Source organism: Bicyclus anynana, chromosome 25 (assembly GCF_947172395.1).
Source record: "Bicyclus anynana chromosome 25, ilBicAnyn1.1, whole genome shotgun sequence".
Taxonomy (NCBI): Eukaryota; Metazoa; Arthropoda; class Insecta; order Lepidoptera; family Nymphalidae; genus Bicyclus; species Bicyclus anynana.
The window spans coordinates 10,715,738-10,741,951 of NC_069107.1; the positions used below are offsets into that span (position 1 = coordinate 10,715,738).

Below are 26,214 nucleotides of genomic sequence, written 5' to 3' on the forward strand. Positions count from 1 at the left end.
AAACGCACTGTTGGTCGACCCCCCACTAGATGTATAACGCAATGGATCACCTTGGTCCTGCGCGTAGTGGTCGGCGTAGCGCAGGCGCTCGGCGTCGGCGAACAGGCCCGCGCCGAACGCGCCCGGCGCCGCGCCCGCCGGCGACAGCTCGGCGCTGGGCTGGCTCTGCTTGGCGTAGTCCGACAGCGACGAGTTGCTGTTGCTGCCCGGGTGCATGTCCGTGCTGCCCATGGGGCTGTGGTCGTCGCGCGGCGGCTCGAAGTCCAGCGCCGCCATGCCGGGCGACACGGGCCCCGGCGACGAGATGGCGGCGCCGATGTCGCCGGACAGCTCGGCGCCGAAGCCGGCCGCGGCGCCCGCGAAGTGGTCGTAGGCGGGCGGCGCGGGCGCGGGCGACGAGTGCTGGCTGTAGGGCGTGTGCGAGGGCGAGGGCGTGTAGGAGGCGGGCGACGCGCCGGGCGGGAAGCGCGGCTGCGGCTGCGCCGCGGGGCTGGGCTGCTGGCGGTAGGCGGCCGGGCTGCTGGCGTACAGCGGCGAGCGCGTGAAGGCGCGCGCGCCGGGCGAGCCGTAGCCGGCGCGCGGCGGGCTGGGCGCGCTGAAGGGCGCGGGGCTGGGCGGGAACTGCGGCTGCGGCGTGGCGGCGGGCCGCTGCGGGCCGGGCGAGTAGGGCTGCGAGCGCGGCGACGCGTAGTGGCGCGGGGAGGCGTAGCCGGGCGAGGGGTAGCCGCGCGCCAGCAGCCCGCCCTCCAGCTCCAGCGCGCCGCCGTAGTACGGCTCGTCGTGCGCCGCGCCGTACAGCGCGCCGGGGAACTCGCCGTGCAGGAACTGCTCGTGCGCGCCCAGCCCGCCCTGCAGCATCGCGTTCGGCTGCCCGCGTTCGACATTTTACATTTTGGAAGCAGTGTGCAATATCATATACGAATACCATTAATGAAAATGTAGAATAATGGTCTCAACAACGAACCCTAGGGGACTCCTGAAGGGGCCTTAAGTATGAGATGTAAAGCTCTTAACGACTATGTGCGAATTGCTGTTGGTTAATTACGAGAGCCTGCACCGGAAAACGCTGTGTTGGTCGACCCCCACTAAGTGGACGGATTACATCGAGCGAGTTGTAGGGAGCAGCCGATTGCTGGCGACTCGAGACCGTTTTGTCGAGATGGCCATATGAGGGTAACTATCCGCCAAGGCCAAAGGAATACAATTTTGCAAATAGATCATGTTGTCGAATGCCTTTAAGGAATCTGTCGCGCCACTCACCTGTTGTTGCTGTTGCTGTTGTTGTTGCTGTTGCTGCTGCTGCTGCTGTTGCTGTTGCTGCTGCTGCTGCAACAGGAACTGCTGCTCCTCGGGCCGGATTTTCTTGGGCCGCCCTCTCTTCTTCTTCGGCGGGTTCTCCCCGTTGGGGTCGATGCTGGGCGGCTGGCGAGGGGCGCGCGGCGCGCGGGGCGTGGGCGGCGCCACCTCCCCGTTCTCCAGCTTGACCTTCTTGGGGCGGCCGCGCTTCTTCTTGAGCGGCACCTCCGTGCCGTCCTCCAGAATGATGGTGTCCCCCGGCTCTGGCTCCATCGTCAGCCTGTAAGCAGACTCCCTTTGGTACAGTATTTTTAATCTGTCGTTCACGAGTTATGAGTGACGGGCGGCGCGAGCGACGCTTTGTCTGTTTGCGCATCTGGTTCCGTCACTCGCGGGCGAAACTACGTTCTCGCAGCAGCTTCACCGAGCAGTTTGTGCGGACACAGGAGATCAGCTAGATGCGAGTCGAGGACTACTTGCAGAAGGATGCGAGACGCAATGTCTCTCTGAGAACGGCTCTCGTGACACGAACCTCAGTTTCGAGGGAACAAGAAACAATAAGCTTTGTGGGCTGAGTGAGATCAGTCCTGATGCTCCCTCGTCCGTGGTTGGAATTGCAATTTGAGTGACATAGGAAATTAGACTTTTAGGAAATAGGAAATTAGAATCTTTATAAACACGAGCTCCGCCTCGTTCACGTGCGGCAGCAGCCCGTCGAGGTGGTCGCGGAACTGGTCGAGGATGGGGGCGGATGGCAGCGGCGGGGTGTACCTGCGGATCTCCATCTCCTCGTGCGGGCGGCGGCCCGTGGTGTCGGGGAACACGAGCTCCGCCTCGTCCACGTGCGGCAGCAGCCCGTCGAGGTGGTCGCGGAACTGGTCGAGGGTGGGGGCGGATGGCAGCGGCGGGGTGTACCTGCGGATCTCCATCTCCTCGTGCGGGCGGCGGCCCGTGGTGTCGGAGAACACGAGCTCCGCCTCGTCCACGTGCGGCAGCAGCCCGTCGAGGTGGTCGCGGAACTGGTCGAGGGTGGGGGCGGATGGCAGCGGCGGGGTGTACCTGCGGATCTCCATCTCCTCGTGCGGGCGGCGGCCCGTGGTGTCGGGGAACACGAGCTCCGCCTCGTCCAAGTGCGGCAGCAGCCCGTCGAGGTGGTCGCGGAACTGGTCGAGGGTGGGGGCGGATGGCAGCGGCGGGGTGTACCTGCGGATCTCCATCTCCTCGTGCGGGCGGCGGCCCGTGGTGTCGGGAAACACGAGCTCCGCCTCGTCCACGTGCGGCAGCAGCCCGTCGAGGTGGTCGCGGAACTGGTCGAGGGTGGGGGCGGATGGCAGCGGCGGGGTGTACCTGCGGATCTCCATCTCCTCGTGCGGGCGGCGGCCCGTGGTGTCGGGGAACACGAGCTCCGCCTCGTCCACGTGCGGCAGCAGCCCGTTGAGGTAGTCGCGGAACTTCTTGAGCGCCGCGTAGAACGGCACCTTGTCCGCGGCGCGCGGCAGCTGCGCGCAGCGCGCCGACGACGACGGCATCACCCACATGTACTGCGGACACAGACAGGTTAGCACCGGCGACGGGCAGCGCAGGCGACGAGTGGGAGCGCACTCACGGTGTTGGTGCCGGCGACGGTGTCGGGCTGCTTGCCGAAGCAGAAGTCCTTCTTGCCGGAGAACACCTCGTAGATGAGCTTGCCGTTGAACACGGCCACCTTGGGGCGGAAGGTCTGCAGCTTCTCCAGCAGCACGGCCGAGCCCTCCTTGATCTCGCGCCGCGTCAGGTCGGCCGAGCCCTTGGTGGGCCGCGACACCATGTTCGTGAAGCCGATGCCGAAGTTCAGCAGCTGAAGATGGAACCGAATCGTTAGATCCGTCCGTAGTGTACGAGCAGATAGAAGAGAAAGTAATGCGTGTAATGTTACGTGCATAGATCATTGCAAAGGGGATTGAACATTTTGGGCCCAGCATGTTACAAATTAAAAAAAGAAACGTGTGCGTCTCGGAACGCTCGACCGAAATGATAACTTAAATCTGCTGCCGTATGCGTGAGAGAAGGGGGGGCCAGTTACGATACAGTGCGGTTTATCGTCACAGCGATATATGAAAAATGGTCGTCTCCTTTCCAAAACGATGACTCCAAAAATAACGCTCTAAATATACCCATTTGACTGCACTCAGTCTACGCTGATCTATTCCCGTCTCTCGTGGGCAAAAACTACATTTCACAATTCATCGGTCACGCTCTGAGATCAAAACAAGCGCCGCTGCGTCAACGTTTACAAGTCCACGACTGCGCAAATTGCTACAACACTTAATTATCTAAGATTTTATGATAATTGTCCCAAGAATCTAACATTTTCTTCATTTATCGACAATTTACCACTAGGCTTTTTTTATGTGATAATGGAATTTAAGATTAGCATCTAGCGAGCGTGCGAACTTGAAAGGAGTACAGGTTGTGTGAGATCATGAATTGTTAAATAACAAATAAACAGCACAGCACTAAAACTACAGTAAACATAACAAGATAATCCCTACAAGTTAATTGAACGAATCATAAACTAACATCTACACAATTTTTCACACGCTACTTAAACGCATCTCATCCACTGCAACATATCAAGAAAATTGAGTCAAATTTCGTACCGCAAATATAGCAAATGCTTCTTTGAAAGTTTCAAAATTCGATAGAGATCCTCAGATCAACCCAGAAATCTAATAACAAAGTTCCTACAGAGGTATTTTTCAGCAAATACTCTCTGACTGGTTTGTCCCGGAGCAGTTTACTTTAGTTTTCAAATCAAAGCTGTGAGGGTTCTATAAAAACCAAACAGTCAAGTTCAGGTTCACCTTGTAGTCTTCGTCCGCGCTCATCTGCTCCCTCGTGAGGCCGGACAGGTACAGGCATTTCCAGAAGTGGTTCCCGGGGCCCGCGTAGTGGTGGCCCTTGTACGCCGCGAACAGTCCCGGGTTGATGCCGATCTGAAACGAGAAAAAGCCAAAGTCAAATGTCGTCTCAAAGGGTCCTCTTAAATCTATGCCCGTGTCACTAACACTTGGTCTGGGTACTGGGGTACGTCCTGAGGTTTTCTCTCTCAACTCAACTACCGAAGGTGATTTATGTTTTTTGCAGGGACGTAGCCACCACCGTATCAGTCGCATCAATAATACGGGTCCCTGGGCTACAGGGTCCACTTAAGTGTGAAAGCAAAAATTAGTAACATCTAACCCACAACCTGACGTAATTTTGGTGCTTATTGACCCCCTAACTAATTTTGATACAGAGCCCCATCAGTCCAAGGCCACTGTTTGTAACTCAAAACCCTTGAAGAAGATCCGGTAAGTAATTGCGACGCGATTCCATCTTGGGATTGCATTGCTTAGATTTGTATTCTCTCAATTTTACGAGTTTTAATTTGATCTCAAAGCAAAATGGACATAATGTTCCTCGTCTTAAAAACGTAATTTCTGCATTTTACAAGACAGGATCGAGATGGAAGTGAAGTCTATTTGCCTGTGACGGCGTGTAAAGCTCTCCCTATCTTGAGTCTATCAAGTATCGAATCTCCATGCAGTCAAAGCAAAATGGACCGAACATTCCTCATTTCAAGGTCATATTTTGCTCAGCGGTAGGCAGGTCAGGCCCGGTCCATGTGGCTGTGACGCGCGGGGGTCGGGAGGGTATCGGCGGAGCAGCTGATCGTACTCACAATGATGATGTCCAGGTTCTCGGCCAGGTGGTCGGGCAGCGTGCGGCGCGACACCTCCTCCTCGCTCATGCCGTTGAAGCGGTCGTGCTTCTTGCGCTCCTTCACGGGCCGCGGCGCGCCGTCCATCAGGCCCTCCACCTTGATCTCCATGCTGAAGACACAGGGGATGCCATATTATTATACGGACTTTTTTATATTAATAACAAGTAAATGACACTGCAGAGGTTGACTATTGTGTCGCCAATGTTTGTGGTTCTATTTATTTGTCTTGACTGGCTTGATCTTGGAAGCAGTGAATATACGTCACTGCTTCAATTTCATGCCGTTGTAGTGTAATTCAGTTATAATAGTAAAGTATGAGACGTCAGGATGGACGAGCTGGTAGAAGAGTTTTTAACAATGACCCTCTTGACTATCAAAGATGATAGTCAAGAGGGTCGCCCGAGGATTTAGAGTGTCTACAAAGGAACTTTTAAACCATCACCTAGAGTCCGCACTGTCTCTGCTATTGTATTTGTTTTTGTAGGCATAGTTTACAAGCTCTTTTGAAACGTCAAGTTTGACTATTTGTAAAGACTACCGCCGGTATGGAAGGCAGGTAAAGTAGTTATGATAGCTGATAAATAAAGTGTCTCACGTTGCTGCTATAGAACGAGACGCTATGCCATGTCTATGGTCTTAAAGTTAAACTAAATACTAAATAGGCACTCATTGTAATAAATCCCGCACAGTGGGACATTAATTATGTTGATGATGACTTATATGGATTTGAAATATTGTTAGAGTTACGCCAAAATTAGCATATTGAGCAATTAGATTGAGTTTTTTATGGACTTTAAAAAAACTACTCTTGATAAATAGTAGGAAGAATTATTAATTAGGTCCTACCTAATTACTACTTATAAGTTTTTGTTAACTATTCAGCAATCAAAGACAATCAAAGTCATCATAAACTATCTGAGATCTAACTATCTCACGCATTTACCCAGTTCTGGGTAAGCGGAATAAAAGGAAGCGTATTTTATTCAGCCACGAAAGAACGGAGAGGGTACGAGTAGATAGTCTTTTGGTGTCAGAGGATGTACATATATGTCCTAACCTCCAAGTAGGCACATCCAAAGATGTCCGCAAACAGTGAAAATTGTTTGTAATGTTACTTTTCTTTTATTGTCCTGACTTGAGTTACTGCAATTGCATTATAAGCACAAGCACTCGATTCTCTTATCATAGTACAGATTAGCGGTGTCGGCGCCTTCGTACATATAACTCCGTCTGGCACACAGTCTCACTAGATGGCGCTGCGTGTGTCGTACGAACAAACCGCATACGTTCGTACACTGCGAAGCGCATCGGGTAGGTACCTATTCGGCGCGAGGTGCGCAGATTCCAAAATATGATAATTTTTTGCTTTCGAGAGCTCGTGCGCGGTTGCGTCAGTGCCCGTGCTCAGTGCGAGGAGCAGCATTTGCATGCTAATCGCTGCACGCGCCATTGCCGCCTCACTGCTTGTAGTGGAATGGCAAAAAATTTATTGCTTAATTATGTGTTTCTGTGAACTCATGGTCTTTGTATGACCTCGACCATGGAATACATAGTTATTTTTTTTTTATATTAGGAGTTGTTGCAACAAATGGTCCATGTGATGTTAGGTAAGAATCAGCTAGGGCTAATTACCACCCTGCTAACCAAGATGTACCTCCAAGCGATCTGGCGTTCCGGTACGATCCCGCGTAGAACTAGTAGAATTATTTCATTTTCAACTTTCTGCTGGCCTGTTTTTTTATCAACCGATTAAAATAAACAACAAATCAAATTGAGAAATGTCATCTACCTATTGTATCATATCCACCGGTAAGCACCGGATGACATTTGTTGCATAGACTCTCAATTTCATATAGATATCAACTAGCATACGGCAAAGATAGTGCTAGTATAAGCCTGGGTCACCGCGTCCATCCAACTTAGTTTAACACCAAACTTTTAATAATCGTTATTGTATAAAGACTATTGAATTCTGAATGAAATGCGTGATTATTATTTTCTTTATATTAATTCAGTATGTAAAATTAAAACTTTCTTCCATAAAACAACTGACTTATAACTTTTTGGAAGTCGATTAATAATTTACCGGTTCACGGATAATAGCGAATACATACAACAGAATTTCGCATTTATAAGACTTTTTATCATTAAAAAAATTACCATAACAAACAAAAGACCGCGTTCAGAGCGATCGTTGTGTTCCGTCGACACAGGAGCTAACGAACCTACACGAGCGACCCAGTTCACGAGCTGCCCCTCTAGCCAAGTGGCACGTCGATTCTCTTTCTACGATCGCTAACGCTTCGAAAACTAGAAAGATGTATGGAAACGACAGATCTTGATCACGTGACCTGTCGATAGCAAATGACATTCCCATACATCTTTCTAGTTTTCGAAGAAGAAGCGTTGGCTTGGCTGAGCTGTTATGGCCAATACTAAAGGCAGTTTTTAGGGCTCCGTAGTCCACAAGGAACCCTTATAGTTTCGCCATGTCTGTCCGTCTGTCTGTCCGCGGTTTAGCGCAGACTCTACTACTAGGTACAAGAAAGCTAAAATTTGATATGTGTACGTATATTAATTTTGTCTATAAAGTGGTAGAACGACATTTTGAAAAAAAAAATATTGCGGTCCCTTTCCTACATGCAAAGTGAGTATGATTTTTTCTCTCCCATAGTGTGGGAGCATCGTTATCAATATTTTTGTGCATTAAATAAGGGTTTAAAGTGCTAATTTAATCCACGGAACCCTACACTGCGCGTGGTCGGACACGCACTTGGCTGGTTCTTTCTTTTCAACGAAAAGTTAGTCCTTGACTGCGATCTTACCCAATGGTAGGTACCTCAGTGACGATATAGTCTAAGATGATAGCTTATTTGGAAGAGGTAGGTTTATTTTAACCATACCTCGGATGATTTCTACGCGACATCGTATACCAATAATTCGCACCAATAACTATAGAAAATACAAAATTTTAAACTGGCCCGAACCGGGCATCGAACCCGGGACCTATGATAGAGAACCAGAGCATTATCAACTGCGCTAGAGAGGGCGGCAACAATTATCTGATGAGGCACGACTCGTTACTGTTTAATCTATACTAATATTATACAGAGAAAAGATTTGTTTGTCTATTTGCATTGAATAGGCTCCGAAACTACTCAACCGATTTAAAAAAATTCTTTCACTGTTGTGAAGCTACACTATCCCCGGGTGCTATAGGCTATATTTTATCTCCGGGAACTACGCAGGTGAAGTCTACTAGTCTTCAATAACTCTGTTATGGCTCTCGTAGTATCTCGGTAATTATTTGTTGTGTTAATTAATTTACAATTTTAATTTAACACAAGCAATATCAACAATAGTTGACATTAACATTGGTGGCGCTGAAATAAAGGTGAAAACCTTATAGCACACCTAGATTACCGCTCCTCAGGGAAAGGCCAGCAAATTAAACCTCCCTGTCTCAGCCTGTAGTTTAATAATAAAAAGAAATTCAACCGACTTCTTAATCATAAAACGTACCGACTAACCTAAAATTTGAACAATAACATCGTATTATGTTTACCTACCTACAGATCAGTTTGAAGGCGGTGCTAACCCGAAGATGTATTTTTCTATATCAACTCCATTTATTATTGTCACCGTATAGGCGTCTACTGGCGGGCTGTGACATACTCGTAGTATACCATTACCCATAGCTGGGCATTAACTCGTTAATCCGTTAATCGTTAATTAACGAAGTTAACATTTTGATTAACGGATTAACTTTTAAGTTAACTTTTAAAAATGTTAACGGATCCGTTAACTTCCGTTAATATGCAGAAGTCCGTTAATCGTTAATCCAATGCCTACTATTTACCGCGCGACGTGATTAACTGGTTTAGACAAGTAAGAAATTATGAAAGATTTTTTTTCAAAGAAATCAACAAATTACTATATTTATGTTAAAATTATTGATAAAATCAACTAAAAACAAAATATGGCACTTTTTCCCAGTGCTCACCTTTATTTTTCCAATGGTAAATTTCCAATCTCACACAATGATATAAAAATGCAATATTAACCAGTCACATTAACGGATTAACGATTAACGTTAACTTGCGTTAATTCTTCCGGAATGAAACGCTTTATCGTTTAACGAAGCTAACTCTTTTTGTAGCGGATTAACGATTAACGAAGTTAACTATTTGATTAACGGTGCCCAGCTATGCCATTACCATACGTAACATTTTACGGGAAAATTTGTCAGTCTATGGTATGGTATGGTAGGAGTCTACCATAGGTAAGCTGGTGGTTTTGGAATTATATAGCAAGATTTAGTTTCAAGGGTCCAGACCCTCGACCGTCCAAGCGTATTGGTGGCTTCACATTTGATACAGACAATGAAAACAATAGAGGCTGACTTGACGTCAGGTGTGAATATTATAGGTACATACATATATTTTCTATCGCAGGAATCCTCCAGTTTCCGCAAAAGCGCACATTTTCCTCGCTGTTTTCCTGCACTGCGCAGGCGTGTGTTATTTGTATGTTTATATTTTCACGTCGCATTGGAATGTGTACAAATATTGTGTTTGTGAATAATAAATCATTTTGTTTTGATTTTCTTGATACAAATTCATATTTAAGACCCAGCTGAGGCATATGAAAGAGGTAAAGTTTATAATGATTTAGGGGGGTAACATAATTTGGTTCTGTTGGTAAACGAATTATACGTAGCTATAGCATAGTATTTTCGCTTGATTAGGGAATTTGTCATATGACTAAAGTTCGAACAGATTCAGTTCCGGGAGCTAGTCGAGCTCCACAGCCGGTATGCAGCGGCTCCACCTTGATCTGATTATTTCGGCTAGTTGGCGAGCGCCGCGCTCCGGTTCCGGGACCGAAATACGCGCCGCCCGCCCCCGCCCCGCCGCCCACCGCCCCTCGCACAAGATCCCGCGTTCGTTTCCCGGCTGCGACCAATTTTGAAACTCTAAAAACTCCTTAGTTAATATGTTGAGCTACGGGTCGAGAAGATTTAAGAGTGTCAATAGCTCAACGGTATGAGCGGTCGGACTCATCACCGACGGATGGTGGTTCGATTCCCGCCGCGCAGGTCTATTGTCGTACCCACTCCTAATACAGTCTTTCCTGACTAGTTGAAGGGGAATAGGAATAATTTTGGCCTTGTTTAAAAGATATGGCAATTTTTTTTAAATATTCTTTAAAAAAAAGGTATTTGGTTGGAGCAAATTTTGATTGTATTTTTTTTTGTCAAGTGTCAATGAGCTCTAAGCATTAGAAGTCGGTTATAACTTATATCACACCGCTAAGTTAAATCGTCGACCCCGCATTATATTCAACATGTAATAGTAACTCGACGAGACAATATCTGTCGGTCTTTTTACCCGACTGCAAAAGGGTTATTATCTTTATTACTTACCGTCATACGAGTACTATAGGTAGTACGCACATATACTAGAACGCTATAATCTATATCATGGGTAAGATACATACACACTACATGACTAACTAGCTGATGCCGCGAGGTTTCACCCACGCTATTTATCATAAATGGGCTATCTAACAATAAAATAATTTTTCAAATCGGATCAGTAGTTCCTGAGATTAGCGCGTTCAACCAAACAAACAAACAAACTCTTCAGCTTTATAATATTAGTATAGATACAGAATTTTAACTTCCAATATTGAACCGTAAAATCAAGCCATAAAGAAAGCTCAACTAGAGCGTCGGTATACAGAGCTCGGGGTGTAGACTGTACTGTATAGCAAAGATTTCACACTATTAGATATGTTACGTGTTTATAAAACACTGCAAAAAGTGATCCGAATTTAGCGACTCCACTGAGCGCACACATGCACGATTTTGTGTTTACTTACATATATTTAAATGTATGTATAGTTTTTACACTTCCTGAACATACAACTACACTTTGTACAATGTTTTTCAGATAACATGGGAACAGTGACAGTTCGTTTCACTCTTGAAAGTTTGTCGCGATTTACTATAATAGTACGTATTATGAATGATACGTCATAAGGCAACTGTCAGCGTACCCATGCTATCTGAAAAACACTATAAACAATATTTAGGTATAATTTGTTTAAATAACATTCTTTGTTTACTATGCGACTAAATGAAATTAAGACAATTAGGCACTTTTGTGTGCCTCAGTGACATATAGTACAAAATGTGAGAGCTGGAGGCGCTAGAGCTGGTTCAATACTCGTAAGGTCACGCGGCACCGGACGGAGCTCCACCGCCCCCGGCGACGCGCTCGATACCTACGGGCTTGCCGCCCTCCCGCCGTGGATTGTCCCGGGTTCGATACTAAATAATGTTCATTTTACTTGCATTTTTTTTAAAACAGAACGAGAGCCTACGACTGCCTATTCAGTATTTAATATAAGCTGAAAATTAGTCAGTACATGGTTCTACTATATGTAAGTATGGCGTTTCGACCGCGATGGCTTTGGGAAGTAGCAAGTTTTAAGGGTCCAGATCCTCAATTTTCCAAGTAGGTACACACACTAATGCTACGCGTATAAAGACGAAAGTTAGAGTATAAGTGTGTATGTTTGTTCTTTCTTTAGCTACTGAAGTGATTTTTCTAAAATTTGGAATGGAAATGAATGGATAGATTTTACTCTGGATTGACACAAAGGCTACTTGTCATCCCGGCAAAAGTCCGCAGTTCCCGCGGGATTTTTAAAAGAGACAATAGTTGCCTCGCGCTCAGAGTAGACTCGAAGTTCGACGCGGTCTCAGAATACATTCATGTACGTAGGTCTATGTAAGTAGGTCTACAAAGAAGTCCGCGGTAACTACACACTACATACCCAGCTAAACAATAATTCATTTCCAACTTAAATTTACATGAGCTATAATTTAACAAAACCACTTATTTTGAGAGACATGTGATTCAAAACCGGCACAGTATCATATCGCGATCTGTATGCCGTTTAATCGATTAATTCGCGCTTGCCGGCGAATTATATAAAAAAAGTTTTCACATAGAGAAGGTGGAGCCTTCGGATCATGGTCACGTGCAAAAAGTGACAGTTCGAGACGTGTGCAAGTAGGTCACACGGCGATAATTGGGGCGCGCGGACCTCCGCACCTTTCACTACCCTTAATATCAATGACTGTTCGCGAGAGATGTGGTCAGTGGCCGTGAGACGCGCGCGGCGTGACCCACACGCGGCATGTAGCTATTGATTACATCTAGGTATTACATCATCATCGTTATCAGCCGATGGACACCCACAGCTGGACATAGCCTCTCCTAGGAACTTCCAAACAACACCGTTTTGAATCGCTTGTATCCCAGCGGCTACCTGCAACCAGCTTAATATTTTCGGTCCGCCTAGTTTTCCGGTGCGGTGTCACCATTCCAGCATCTTGGGACCCTATTGGTCTATCGGTTCTTCTAACTCCCCCTATTGCCATTTTGCCACTCGTTGAGATATGTCGTGTTGAGATTGGTTGAGGTTAGGTTAGGTGTGTAACTTTGGTGCTTCTGTGAATCTCCTCTATTCGTGAGATCCCGCAGAGATATTACAATCTCCTTAAAGCAATCTGAGTAGAAAAACAATTATAGTTTACAATAAGTGGAGAAATAAACCATGATATTTCCAAACAGGCCCCTAACCGTAGAGCCATCGAAGCTTATATTCGACTCGATTTCAACACCTGGCAGCAGGCGAGTGGCAATATAGACACGCGAGGCGCGTCGGGAGGCACTCACTAGCTGGCGACGCTGTAAATTGGAATCGACCTTCGAACAGTGGAGCCGATTGCGGAAATTGGCGCATCCAATTCGATTTCCTTCGGACGCAGTCGTAAAACTGTGCACTAGCGAGGCGCGACAGTGCAAAAGCGAAAGTGTACGCGATGCACCTTGTGTGCAACTTTCGACATTTTGGGAGCTGCCAGCAACCCAGCGACTGCACTTGACGACCTCCTGTGGCCGCACCATGAGCTCTTAAATCAGAACAAACAAGCTTATCGCAGGATTGTCTCTACTTGTGTGCAACTTTCGAAATTTTGGGAGCAACCAGACATATACAATACACACTTGACGACCTTTTGGACATACAACAGTCAAGCTCTGGATCCAATACCCAGCTTGAAGAGTTAAATGTTTTATCTAAACTTGTATTTTTTGCAAGCACCATACGAGTATTTTTTGCACGCACACATCGAAAATATCGCCTCCCTAGAAAAACGAAGACAAATTGTTGGAGAATTTGGGTGCAATGCACATCCATATGTAAAATAGTAGAGGTAGGTGAAAGAGAATCAGTTCTCTTGCTACTGAACTGGAGTACAGGTGGTGTGGAATAGGCAGACTATTCGTTTCAAAAGTGAAACACCTACCGCAGTAGAAACGGCTGTATCGCCGGGAATCGAACGGCGCGGCTGCCGGCGCGAGTACAGTTAGATCGAGTTCGGGCGAACGAGTTTGGGGCCGCGACTCTAATTCACTGATAAAGTAACACCTAAACGTTTTTTGTGCGACTTTTTGCCGCATTGGACAACCGGTGTGCTAACTGCGCGCTGTACGCAACCGTTTGCGAAAATTACTTACTTTTCTTTGCCACTCACTTGAGTTTTTGTTTTTGATAGAATCGTTCACGATTTTCGTGTACCTACTTCTTTGTTAACTGCCTCGCTGGTTAGCCTATGTCTCTTCGGATTACGAGGTCCCGAGCTTATCCCGGGCTAGCTGTATCAGACCCCTGTTTTTTAAGATTTCATTACAAATGTAGTTGAGATTTTGCTTGTAGTCTATAAGGATGTTAATTGCCAAATTTTATAGTTCTAGGTATACGGGAAGTACTCCACAATATGAGATTTTTGCTGAATAAAGTACCTTTTTTTACACGCTTTATATTAGCTACACATGTATGTAAGAAAATCTTGGAATCTTGATTCGACCCACTTCCCGGTCTTCGATCAGGATGAAATTTTGCACACGCTCTGAGTTCTGATGACAATACTTGACTTTCTAAGAAACATCATTACAAATCCAATATGGCGGCCTTCTCAAGATGGCGGACTGGCTGTTTGAAATCCACTCCAAAGATATCAAATGAAAGAGTTTGCTGTCAGGAATACGAAAAAAATTGTCACGTGACTTAAATCCAATATTTGTATATCTTTGTGCGTGCTAAAAGCGTAGTTTTTTAAAATATTTAAAGTTATTTTAACGCAAACTTATAAATTTGATTTTTCACAACTTCATGAGACCGTAGACCTGAGTATACGGTTTACATTTCAACTTGATACCACAATCATTCCCGGAATAAAGGGTCTGGAGTCTTGACAGACAGACAGATTGACATATATCTTAAAAGTTAAGAACCCTAAAAAGTATTTGTAACATACAGTCCGTAGTGTACGATGGTGTCTCATCCCGCTCGTCGAAAATCGACTTCACGCCGCCACCTTTCAAAACCGCTGGCGACTACTTTCAGTTCGCGGCAGAGCCTTGAAACTTCCAAATCGTCTTAACGTCGACTACACGTGGTTGCACTTGACGCGTTACCTTACGTTGCGTTGCGCGGAACTATTTTTCAACAAGCAAATGATGACATCGAAATATTGACCAGATGGCCTATTCACTAACTATGGTCTATTAGTCACCTAACATCATCATCATCATTATCAACCCACATTCGGCTCACTGCTGAGCTCGAGTCTCCTTTCAGACTGAGAGGGGTTAGGCCAGTAGTCCACCACGCTGGCCCAATGCGGATTGGCAGACTTCACACACGCAGAGAATCAAGAAAATTCTCTGTTATGCAGGTTTCCTCACGAAGTTTGAAACACGTGATATTTAATTTCCTAAAATGCACACAATTGAAAGGTTCTAGAGGCATGCCCCGGACCGTATTCGAACCCACATCCTCCGAAATCGGAGGCAGAGGTCATATCCACTGGGCTATAACGGCTCTCAAATAATCACTCTTTCTAATTTTAATCAGTTAGCAATAAATAATAATACGAAATCTCGACTCAAGAATCACATTAGTAAATTTTGTGTGAGTAATTATCCACTAAAGTTACTCAAAGTTAGTGAATAGGCCAGCTGTTAGCAGTAATCAGTTATATTCATCACTTCTCAAAGGGAATGGTCTACTTGCAACAAATCGCGAGACACTCCTTAACCGACCATGACATCACTAGTAGTGACACTACACCACAGAGTGCAAATGTGCTACATTGAAATAATCAAAATATACATAAACTATGAATTGCTAAAACACCAGCTGTCTACTAAATATCGTTCGCCCTTCTACAGCCTTGAAAATCCAAAATCAATTTCATCCTTGCACCGTCACAATGTCTCAATCCACATACTCGTAACATCTAGCGAAAATTCCATCTACAATTCTACATATACATATCAATCCATGTATGTTACATAAGTCGTATACAAGTGAAGACTGTTCACTGACAACAATAACCTATACACCTTAAAAGGAAGCTCAATCTATTACGGGAAGTCTGTTCAGCTTATATGTGTGTAGTGGTAACAGGACAGAACCAAGAGCGTTTCCTTCAGACTTACGGTAGGCGTCCACAGATCCGCATCAAACGGATCAATACGGATTCTTTGTATAAGAAAGTCACACAAGTGCGTCCACTTATCCGCAACGAACGAATTTTTTTAGGGGAAAATTAAAAATACGTTTGATACGATGTGGATATGTGGGCACGTCTGTCAACTGTCTCGTGTCAAACGCTTGTCTGTAGTCTGTACCCACCCGCCACACTGCACGAATGGCGTGGGAAGCACAAACGTCGTGGGACCAAGTAACTTGTCCTGCAGAATTTCATTCCGCTCGTCCTGCCCAACGCTCCCTGTTTTGACGGCAAACCAGGATTAATACGAAACGATTATTCGCTCAAGTAGACCAGCGAGCTTTGTGAGCGGCATTACAAATCCTAAGGCTTCAAAAGTTATAGTCTGGCAAGTTCGTTGATGACACACCCATGATATGCGGGCGACGGGGGGAAATACTGTGTGGGTGTGAAATCGTGCGTGCGGGGAAGTGAGGTGCATCATTTTTCATTCACCGCTACACGTCGCCCGGCTCGCGCGGTCTATCGACAGTGTTACGAACGAAGTTGCCAAGCTATAGACACTATACCCACGCCAGCAGGCGGCACTGGGCGCCGCTCGCCAGCAACGCCCGCTCGCGCCGTGACTCACGAGCGCACACACACTTGGGCGCAGCTCAAGGTTGCTACTATCCCATGCAAGTGGACTGTTGTACACTGCCAGTGCATTACTATGAAAGATCATAATGACGAAGTTTCATTGAAGAAATCGGCTCGGCTTTCTTTTGCACATAGAATAGACAAACATAGATTCATATAGAAGCACTTATAAAAAGTCAAATATGTCAGTGACCAGATTCTACCACCAGTGTATTCGTCTTGGTGGAAACCAATTCTTCTCGGCAAGATAGAATTGTTCTCTCAAAAAAAATCATTCACCCAGTATCTACACCACAATAAGATAAGAGCCAATAAATATTGAAGGCTTTCCAGGCAGGAATAAAATACGTTAGCCAGTAATAGATTTTTGATAAGCATTTCAAAAACGGCACCACGGAATAGTGGCACTAATCGATTTGTGTCATAGCAAAGTTCAAAGGAACCACGTTTTTGCTAGTGAGCTTTTATCTTGTCAACTGTTACATGACTGATTCCAGGCAATCTTTACCGTACCTACACCTATCATGTGTTGTGTGCAGAATACGATTGGTGCCACGAATGTTTGCCATCACAACTCAACACGCTGTCCATTGCCCGCCGCCCAGCGCCGCTCGCTACAAGGCCGGCAGCGCAGCCGGCAATGGTCGCGGCGCACGCTGCTGCGCGCGGATGTGGGTCGACTAATTCCGGCGGGGTCACCGGCCGCCGCCCACGCACCACGCGCCACCACCGCTCCCATGCTCTGCGGTGTATTCTCTACAGTCTACAGTCTACACTATCACATTCTAACCCACAACTGCTTATATAGTCTCTATAATAGAGCGAACAAATATCTCTTGCTTACTCTTGTTGATTGTAAATGAAAAACCATAGACTATAAACAAAGCATCACTTCGCAGAGCGATGAAATTTGCGTAAGTACCGCAGACCCTCAGCGGCGTCACCAGGGGTTTGGACGAGCGCAGAAGCATCGTCTGATGGGGCCAGAAGGCAGAAGCAGAAGGCCGTCTCCTCTGAGAGCGATGCAAAGAACATGCCCCACGAAGTACCCCCGTTTGTCCATCTAAGATGTAGGTGTTATCCCTCATTTGTCCCGATAACCGTACCATCCAGAACAGCAATGCTGTTTGGCGATAGAATTAAGCATGGCGGTACGTGGTAGTTCTTCGTAGTACTTCTACGTTTTCTATTGGTAAAATAATTTCAAAATCACTTCAGTAGGTCCAAAGATTACCCTCTACAACCTCATCTCACCTCATACTCTACCTCAAAATTTCAAATATGGCCCATTGATTGAAGTTTAAAAATATAAAAAGGTGGTGTACGTATCACGTTTTGTTTCGGCTTATCCGTTTCATGTGAAACTTTCACTTAAACGCAGTAAAAGTAGGTTTTGGAATAAGTTTAAATAACTGAAAAATTTTGAAGAATAACCACAAAACTGTGATCAATTCCCCGCGATAGTATCGAACCCTGGACCGTGTTGCTATGCGGTGCTCGGGTCTGCGCTAGATAATATTAGAAACGATTACGTGCGTATAGAATTAGTAAAAAAGCGACCAATAGAAATCTCGCTCAGTTTTTGCGGCGCCAGGCGCGGGCAGCGGACTATGAAACATGTTTGTCGCACTCCACGAGACAACCCATTTTCAATTTCACGTCCATTCGTTATTAACAGTTTCGGTTTTAATAGTCCAGTGGTTTAGGGGAGTCACACAATTGCCAGGTTCAATAATATCCCTAATACGGACTAAAAAATTTACAATACACGACAAATACTTATAGAATACAGCAGGCAATCCAATATGATGAATGCTAAAGAGAAGTTGTGTGTAACATATTTAGATTTAAGCACTAAATTTTATAAAGATTATGAAAACCACAGAGAATAGAATAGAACCGCAAATATCCTAAATATCTAAATTATTTTTTTAGATCCGCCGAAAAAGTCCTCGACAGTTTATCATATTATCTTAGGTTGACTTATTATACCTAACCTTGTTTATTGTAATCAAGGGTATCCACGCAGACGAACTCGCGGGCGTGTGCTAGTATTATATCGCCGCAGTGAGCAATAGACGGAGTATAGGAGCGATTGGCTCCAGCCGGCGAGTCGTCGTCCAGCGAGCAGGTCATCATTAACTTTTTATGAGATGTTATGTAAATCCGCGGACAGGTTCGCGCCGAGACGTTGCCTCACTGATCTAGCTCAGCCGACGAATACGTTCTAACTTCGGACAGGCGAAGATGGTAGAACTAAATGTCGCTAAAATTCATAATCCAAAAAGCAATTGCTTCGCTTAGCTTACATTTTGGCTCGTGAAATCGCAGTAACGGAAACATAATATTTATTTTAGAATCAGCTTTAGTACTGTTAGTCGACAGAACAAGAATATCGCCAAGTCCTGTGATCGTGAGTGTAATATCCTCTATAGCGCAAGCTCGAGAACAACTATTATTACAATATATATTGTAGTGTAGCCTATACATATATTTTATATGTTAGTTTCAATAACTTACTTGTACTTATTTGTAAATTAAAAAAAAAATTGGCTAATTTAAAAAGTAATTTCTTCCGACTCTTTTGAGGCACACAGCACAAAGTCAAGCCAACATTTTAGTTCCTCATTATGAAACCAGCTAAATTGTGGAACCCGGTCGAGTCTCCCTAGAGCTCCTGGGGATCCACCATTTTGAGAATCAATGGTCTAAATGATAATGGTGATATACTTGTGTAAGTAATAGTATTTCACCGTGTGTGTCTATGTGTGGTTGTGTTCTCTAATTGACCTGAACATATTAAGGACTATGTGTGACTCACCCATTCTCGTCCTTGATCTTCTTCTTGCGGCCGCGCTTTTTGGGCTGGTTGAGCATCATGTGCTGCTGCGCCTGCAGGTGGTGGTCGTGGTGCTGCATGTGCGGGTGGTGCTGCTGCTGGCCCAGCATGGCGCACATGGCCTCCTCCTCCACGAACGAGTAGGGGTCATCGCACTCGCGCCGCCCGTTGTACATCTCCTCCTCGCGCTTGTACTGGTGCGGGTGCGCCGGGTGCGTCGGGTGCGCGTGGTGCGCGTGGTGCGGGTGGTGCGCGTGCGCCGGGTGCGCCGGGTGCGCGTGCGGGTGCGGCGCGTGCTGGCTCATGTCGTACGGCGCGTCGGGCTCGCGCTTGAACGCGTACGGGTCCTGCGGAGGTAAACATACGTATTTACGACCTCTCGTAGACGGTTACCTACCCTACCGGCAAACACATAACGCCAAGCAATTTACAGTTCCGATGCCGCGTAGAAATCGACAGGGTATGGGTAGAATAACGGGTAGTGTCTCTTCCAAGTTAACCCGCTTCCAGCATAGACTGCATCGTCACTTAAGCATCTCAGTCAAATGCTCATCATGTAATTGACTAAAAAATGCGTATTTGCGAGAAAGCATCGCCAGAAAATTAAGTCAAGATTTTAATCATTGCGGCTAGTTCTCGTCTTCTATTGAAGTTATTGACACTTTTAGTAGACGGTTGTTAACATACGGCACGGCTGGTCTACGTTGCTTCAAAACGAACGCATTGTCGATAGTAGTTAGACTCGATATCGATTAATGACATCAATTGATTCCTTGATCATTGACACAAAGTTTTGTAAATCAATCCAGTATTCAGCTTTCGGAAGCTCATTATGTAGGTAATCGTAACAAATATACCTATCCTAAAAACACCTGACTACTAAGAAAGGACTACTTTTTGCATTGAACAAACACGCCTATTCCATTATCATGATTTACAGCCGATTCTACGATACGTTCGCGGCTGGACATGGGTCTCTTGTAGGACTTCCATACATCCAGGGGCACCCTGCTACTCTCGGTTTAGTTCAGCCGAACAACTCGGGGTTACCAGGACACTCGGGGAGGCGTGGGGTAGAGCGAGCACTGTACCTGTGGATACTTGGGGAAGGGGAAGTGCTGGTAGGGCTCGGGCTCGTGCGCGGGCTGCGGTGGCGGCTGCGGCGGCGGCTGCGGCGGGGGCTGCGGCTCGAAGTGCCGGTAGGGCTCGGGGAAGGCGTAGGGCTCGGGCGGCTCGGCGGGCGGCGTGGGCGGCGGCGGCGCGGGCGACGCCTCGGCGCTGGAGGGCTTCCGGCGCGCCTCGCCGCTGTTGCTCGTCTCGTAGCCGTCATCCTGGCTCTCCGCCGCCCTCGGCTTCTCTTCGCCCTCCTCCCTGCAGAGGGAACACACGTTACAGACCAACCATATAATAAACAAAGGAAATAATAGCTTACGAGTCAACTTATACCTATCTACCCTCCGTTTAGTATGAATACATATACAAGTATCAACCCGAGAGCCATTGCCAAGTAACCACGGAGGTCGTCATGGCGAGGAGGGTAGGACGGTCACGGTGCACGGAAGCGCGACGTACAACGTGGCGGGCAACTGCCGGAGCACGCTACGGGACATGCCTCATTAGTGCGTTGCGTTGCTTCACAGACAACACAACAGATCAACGCATTGTATGCGACACCCGCGTTGCGATGCGTACTCGATCAAACTCAACATTGGATCGAAACAAGTGAAACACGTCAGCCACCTACGTCGTAGCAAAAAAATCCGTTGAAACGTCGCAACGACGCAATTCTTATGTGGTGTGTCATCAATACATATAAATAAAATTGAAGTGGCCGTCTTTTATTTCAAGATAACTATGTATTCTCAAGTGCTTATAGTTATTTACACGATACCAAATCACAAACAAGCTTTTTTAAATTTTTTATCTGTCTGTCTGTCTTTTTGTTTGTCCAGGCTAATCTTTGAAATGGCTCAACCGATTTTAAAGGGTCTTTCACTGGAAGATAGATGAGGTTATGGAGCAACATATACTTTCTATTCCGAAAAATCCATTGTTCCCGCGGGATTCATAAAAAAAAAATTTCACGCGTACGCTAGTTTGGAAAACGAGGCAACGTGGACCCTGCGACGTCGTCGCAACGCACCGCGCTAATGGGGTATCGCTCTAATTGGCGTCCTGCAGGTCGATACCGCTCCCACACCCGCCGGCCCGCAGCCCCGTACACTGCACTATATAGTATACGACGTATATGATCACACTGGTAGAACCTCGCGGTTTCACCCGCGTAGTTCCCATTCCCGTGGAAATGCAGGCATGAAATATAGCCTATGTTACTCCCTGATACTGAGATGAACTTAAAAATTTCAACTACTGAAAATTCTTTAACGAATAGAAAGCTATTCTATTAGTACAAGAATTTTTCAAATTAGTCCAATAGTTCTTGAGTCTATTTGTTCGCGTTAAACTACAAAAGTAGCGATCGGATTTTTATACGCTTTAGCTAGATTTTTCACGAGAAAGGTTTAATACGCAATTTTTTCAAGGTTTTTTGTTAATTCGAAAATAACATATAAGTGTTAGGTGTGTCAAAACAAGTTGCCTGGAATTTTCATCGAAAACACTGCCTAATCTGTTTGAGATATAACAAAACAATGCATGGCAAACATGGTGATATAGTAAAGTAGAAGTTCTATTGAGTTTCACGCGGGCGAAGTCGCGGGCGTCTGCTAAATATTAAAGTAATATATAGTTAATGGTTTTAAGCTTTCAGCTTTTATAAAATGACTACCCTACGCCCTATTCACTAACTTGCTCTTTATTATCAACCTATTAAAATAAACATCAAATCTATTGACAAAATGTTATTTACCTACTGTGTGATATCCACCAGTAAGCACCGGATGATATGATTTGTTACATAGAATCTCAATTTCGTATATTATGTCAACTACCTAGCATACTAGATTGTGAATTAGCCTGCAGGCTCATACGTTCACTGATGTCACCATTTGCGTCTGAAAGGACGGCAACTTTTGTGGGGAGAGACACATTAAACGGCAAGTCACCCTCAGTGCCATCCTCCGACAGAGTCGAGCTGGTCGGCGAGTGGTTGCGACAGAGCGAGTCACTCGACTGCACTTGTTGGGCAATGTGACTGCGACCGACTGTGGCCTTTACCGTTCCTATCACTATCACCAACAGTTGAGTCGACAGTTGGTTAATCATAAACGTCTAACTGGGCCAAACCAGGAATAGGAAAAATACCCCGTTGGTCCAGTGGTTAGCCGGACTACGAGGGAACATTATCATAGTACGGTGGGCGAGCGTAGTGATAACGTTACGATAGAGCAGCGTGTTGGGTCTAAGCTCCATATACAAGAAGGCTGAAAATTATGTCAAAGTTCATTTATTTCGAGTATGTTTAGTTTACAAGCACATTTGAAACGTCAGGTTATCATGCTATTATGGTGATAAATAAAGTCGAATACTTAAAGTTACGAGGGTTCCGAAAGTCCCCCGTGCCCCGTCCCGTCCGAGATAAAATACAGCGAGTTTAAGACGTGGAGGCGACTACTATTATGAAGCGCTTTCTACAGATAGTCTACGAATAGACGAGCGGGAATCGATTCCACGACCGCTGAAGTGTTGAGTTCAGCCTATTAATCATGGTAGTTCCATAAAGTTTATTGAGCAACTCTGCTTGTCGGCCGGGATATTTGCGGTAGTACATCCTCAGACGCACGCTAACAGCTCTCCTACTATGAGAGGAGGCGGTGATCACTCGTCTCGTAGCCTCGGCTGAGCTCGACCTTTGAACAAAGGCGGCCGCACAGCGAAGCCTCAATTTCGGGAAATGCATCGAATCAAAAGCTGAAATTGCAGCCAAAAAACTGGGAATCCTGAATAAGGTCAAGCGGTACTTCACACCCCAACAACTACTCACCCTCTACCAAGCTCAAGTCAGAACTTGTATGGAGTACTGCAGTCACCTTTGGGATGGTTCTGCAAAATATCAGCTTGATGCATTAGACTCGATAGATCGCCGCGCTAGAAGGATAATTGGTAATGAACCGTTGACACAGGCGAAATTGCAGACCTTGCAACATCGTCGCAATGTAGCTTGTCTGTCGGTTTTTTACCGGATATACTTTGGCGAGTGTGCTCAGGAACTTCACCATCTAGTTCCTCCTTCCCCTTTCTACCACAGAACAGCAAGATGTCGCAAACGGTGGCATCCATATATTGTGGATGTCCAGGCAACTCGTACGAAAAGATTTGCATCTACATTTCTAATTCGTACAGCAAAAATTTGGAATGCCCTTCCGGCGTTTGTGTTTCCTGATAAATACAATTTGGACACCTTCAAAGCTAGAGTGAATAGGCATCTTCTAGGTAAGCGCGCTCCAACTTAGACCGCATTAATGCTTACCATCAGGCTTAATTGTAGTCAAGCGCTGGCCTATATTGCATAAAAAAAAAAAAAAAAAAAAAAAAAAGAAGCGCTTGCCATTAGACCCGCCGCACACGTCGGGGAGCCGCCCTGCACGACCTGCCGGCAGCGTACCAGACCAGGCGCACCGAGTTACTAAGTACAACAAAGTTCATAGAGAAATACACTACCCAGTAGATCTAATGCATCAACGACTTATCACGTGAAGAGAAACACACACAGTCAATGGCGATGAAGTTGGGCCATTCGAAGCTCTTTCTTCTCAACGTAATGAAAGAGAGAGCGATATTTCTGGTTGTTTCCGTATCTAGATATCGTTGTACATATCTTCGGCCAAAAGCGGCGAGTTACAACCTCTTAGAAAAATAGACACTACCAGGTATCAACGAAATGTTAACTGTTCCAATTTGCAATTTATTGCTTAGTTAGTAGAGTTACAATATTCATAATATTCAGTCTGGTGGAGTCAACAAGTGATGATGCTCTAGAATCGTAGAACAATATCGGAACATAGATACATTGGGAATACAAAATGTGTACCTTTATTCTGTTAATTAAGTTTATTTCTTATTGTAATCTGGATCTAAGCGAAGCTCTGCGGCTCTAAATGTACCCTTTTATCTTATACTTATCGTATTCGTATTTACAAGGGAGGTTTGAGGATGTTCCGGTTTCGGAGTGAAAAGTAGAGGTTTTCTTATCGGATCTGGGTAACGACGCTTAGATTCGTCTGTTTTAAGCGGCAAAATAAATAAATTCGCCGCGATTTACATTGAACTTAAAAAATAATGCCTGCTTCTATTCAACAATAAATATCATAGCCATAAAAAAGAACCGTTCCCCTCGGTCGGACCGCCAAAGCTTCGTGTCCTCTCCCAGGACGTGTAGCTCGCGGGCGGTGAGGTAACTTTCCAATGTGACCTTTATTATGCCGCAAAATGCACACACACATACATACACATAATACACATACATGCACGGGCATGTCTGTATGTGTGTATGAGCCAACACATCATCACCGCGCTGCGTTTGAACTTTGAACAATTCAACTGTTCAACTATGCGAGCTGTTTTTAACCCTTCACATAAGGGGTTACCATGTTTATCGTGTGTGTGTCTGTATGTATAGCTAGATCAGGATAAACATATATTATATATTGTATGACGACGTGATAGCCCAGTGGATATGACCTCTACCTTCGATTGGGAGGGTGTAGGTTCGAATCCGGTCCGGGGTAAGCACCACCAACTTTTCAATTGTGTGCATTTTAAGAAATTAAATATTACGTGTCAGTGAAGGAAAACATCATGAAGAAACCTGCAAAATTCTCTGCGTGTGTGAAGTCTGCCAATCCGCATTGGGCCAGCGTGGTGGATTATTGGCCTAACCCTTCTCATTCTAAGAGGAGACTCGAGCTCAGCAGTGAGCCGAATATGAGTTGATAATGATGAACAGATACCTACTTCGTAAATCAAATCTAGTAGAATTAGTGTACAAGCACTTTTAAAACATCAGAATTCTCTGTTTCTTTACTCTACAACTTGTTCAAGAAAGAAAGAATGTAACTTTTATTTTTCAGAAAAGTTCACTAACTTATCTGAAAGATGATGATTCCGAGAACAACGTTTTCAGCTATGTACGAGAAAAACTGCATAAGCCAATCCTATGATAGCAATTTTTTTTTCATTAAAAATAATTGTAATTCATAATGACGAAAATAATAATTATTAGATTCCATCATTATATTGTCAGTGTCGCTAACATACGAAAATAGGCAAATCCCATTTCTTTCGTACCTACTTAGTGAAAGAAGTAGCAGTATTTCCGTTTGCACCACCATTGGTTAAATTTTGCCTATTTGTCTTCACGAGAGTATCTCGTTGGTCGCATGTTAGCGCCACAGTCTATTCTAACGGCCCACTAAAGAAGAAGATAGTAGTAGAGGGGGTAGACCTTAGACCCACCACACTGCTCTAATGCGAGTTGGCAGGCTGATAAACACTTCATCTTAGACCTCATCATTGCTTACCATGATTGTGACATTGATAGATTGATGACATTCCCCTCCAACTAGTCGGGAAAGACTGTGCTAGGTGTGGGAATGACAATAAACCAACAGGGTGAGGATCGAACCACCACCCCTCGGTGATGAGTCCAACCGCTCTTACCGTTGAGCTATTGAGGCTTAAAAGTCGGTGAGACTTTGTGTTTTTCTAAATTTAATTTTAACTTTAGAGTTCGTTACAAAGTAGGGCAACAAAACCACTCTCACTTTCTATTAATCAGTACCTCTACGGAACCCCTGTAGAGCCACTCCGTTCGTGTGTCAAGGCCCTTTGTCTCTTGAACAACTGAAGTCAAGTTGAAACTTAAACTGTACGACCAAGGTCAGTGGCCTCTTATTGCTTTAACAATTTCAAGTGTTTCGTTAAACGCAACAATAAGATGCAGCCTCTTTAAACGTACTTTCATAGTTTTGTTATATGATCCAGCCTCTTCAATAGTTTGTCGTCGTTATCAACCCATATTCGGCTCACTGCTGAGCTCGAGTCTTTTCTCACCACGCTGACCCAATGCGGATTGGCAGACTTCACACACGCAGAGAATTAAGAAACTCTCAGGTATGCAGGCGTCCTCACGATGTTTTTCCT

General features: G+C 45.4%; 1 protein-coding gene across 3 annotated transcripts in view; it reads right to left on the reverse strand.

Moving 5' to 3' along the window:
- Positions 1-26,214, reverse strand: part of LOC112047020 (uncharacterized) — a 92,376-nt gene that overhangs the window by 11,147 nt on the left and 55,015 nt on the right. For 2 of the 3 annotated variants that reach the window (XM_052889402.1, XM_052889403.1), the window contains exons 2-9: positions 20,205-20,484; positions 19,096-19,460; positions 5,000-5,150; positions 4,140-4,271; positions 2,903-3,133; positions 2,068-2,837; positions 1,261-1,591; positions 51-867 (exon numbers count right to left, since the gene is read on the reverse strand). In XM_052889402.1, coding sequence (XP_052745362.1) covers positions 51-867; positions 1,261-1,591; positions 2,068-2,837; positions 2,903-3,133; positions 4,140-4,271; positions 5,000-5,150; positions 19,096-19,460; positions 20,205-20,484 — 3,077 coding nt within the window. The remainder of the gene's footprint in view (positions 1-50; positions 868-1,260; positions 1,592-2,067; positions 2,838-2,902; positions 3,134-4,139; positions 4,272-4,999; positions 5,151-19,095; positions 19,461-20,204; positions 20,485-26,214) is intronic. The other variant, XM_052889404.1, reaches the window with a different exon arrangement.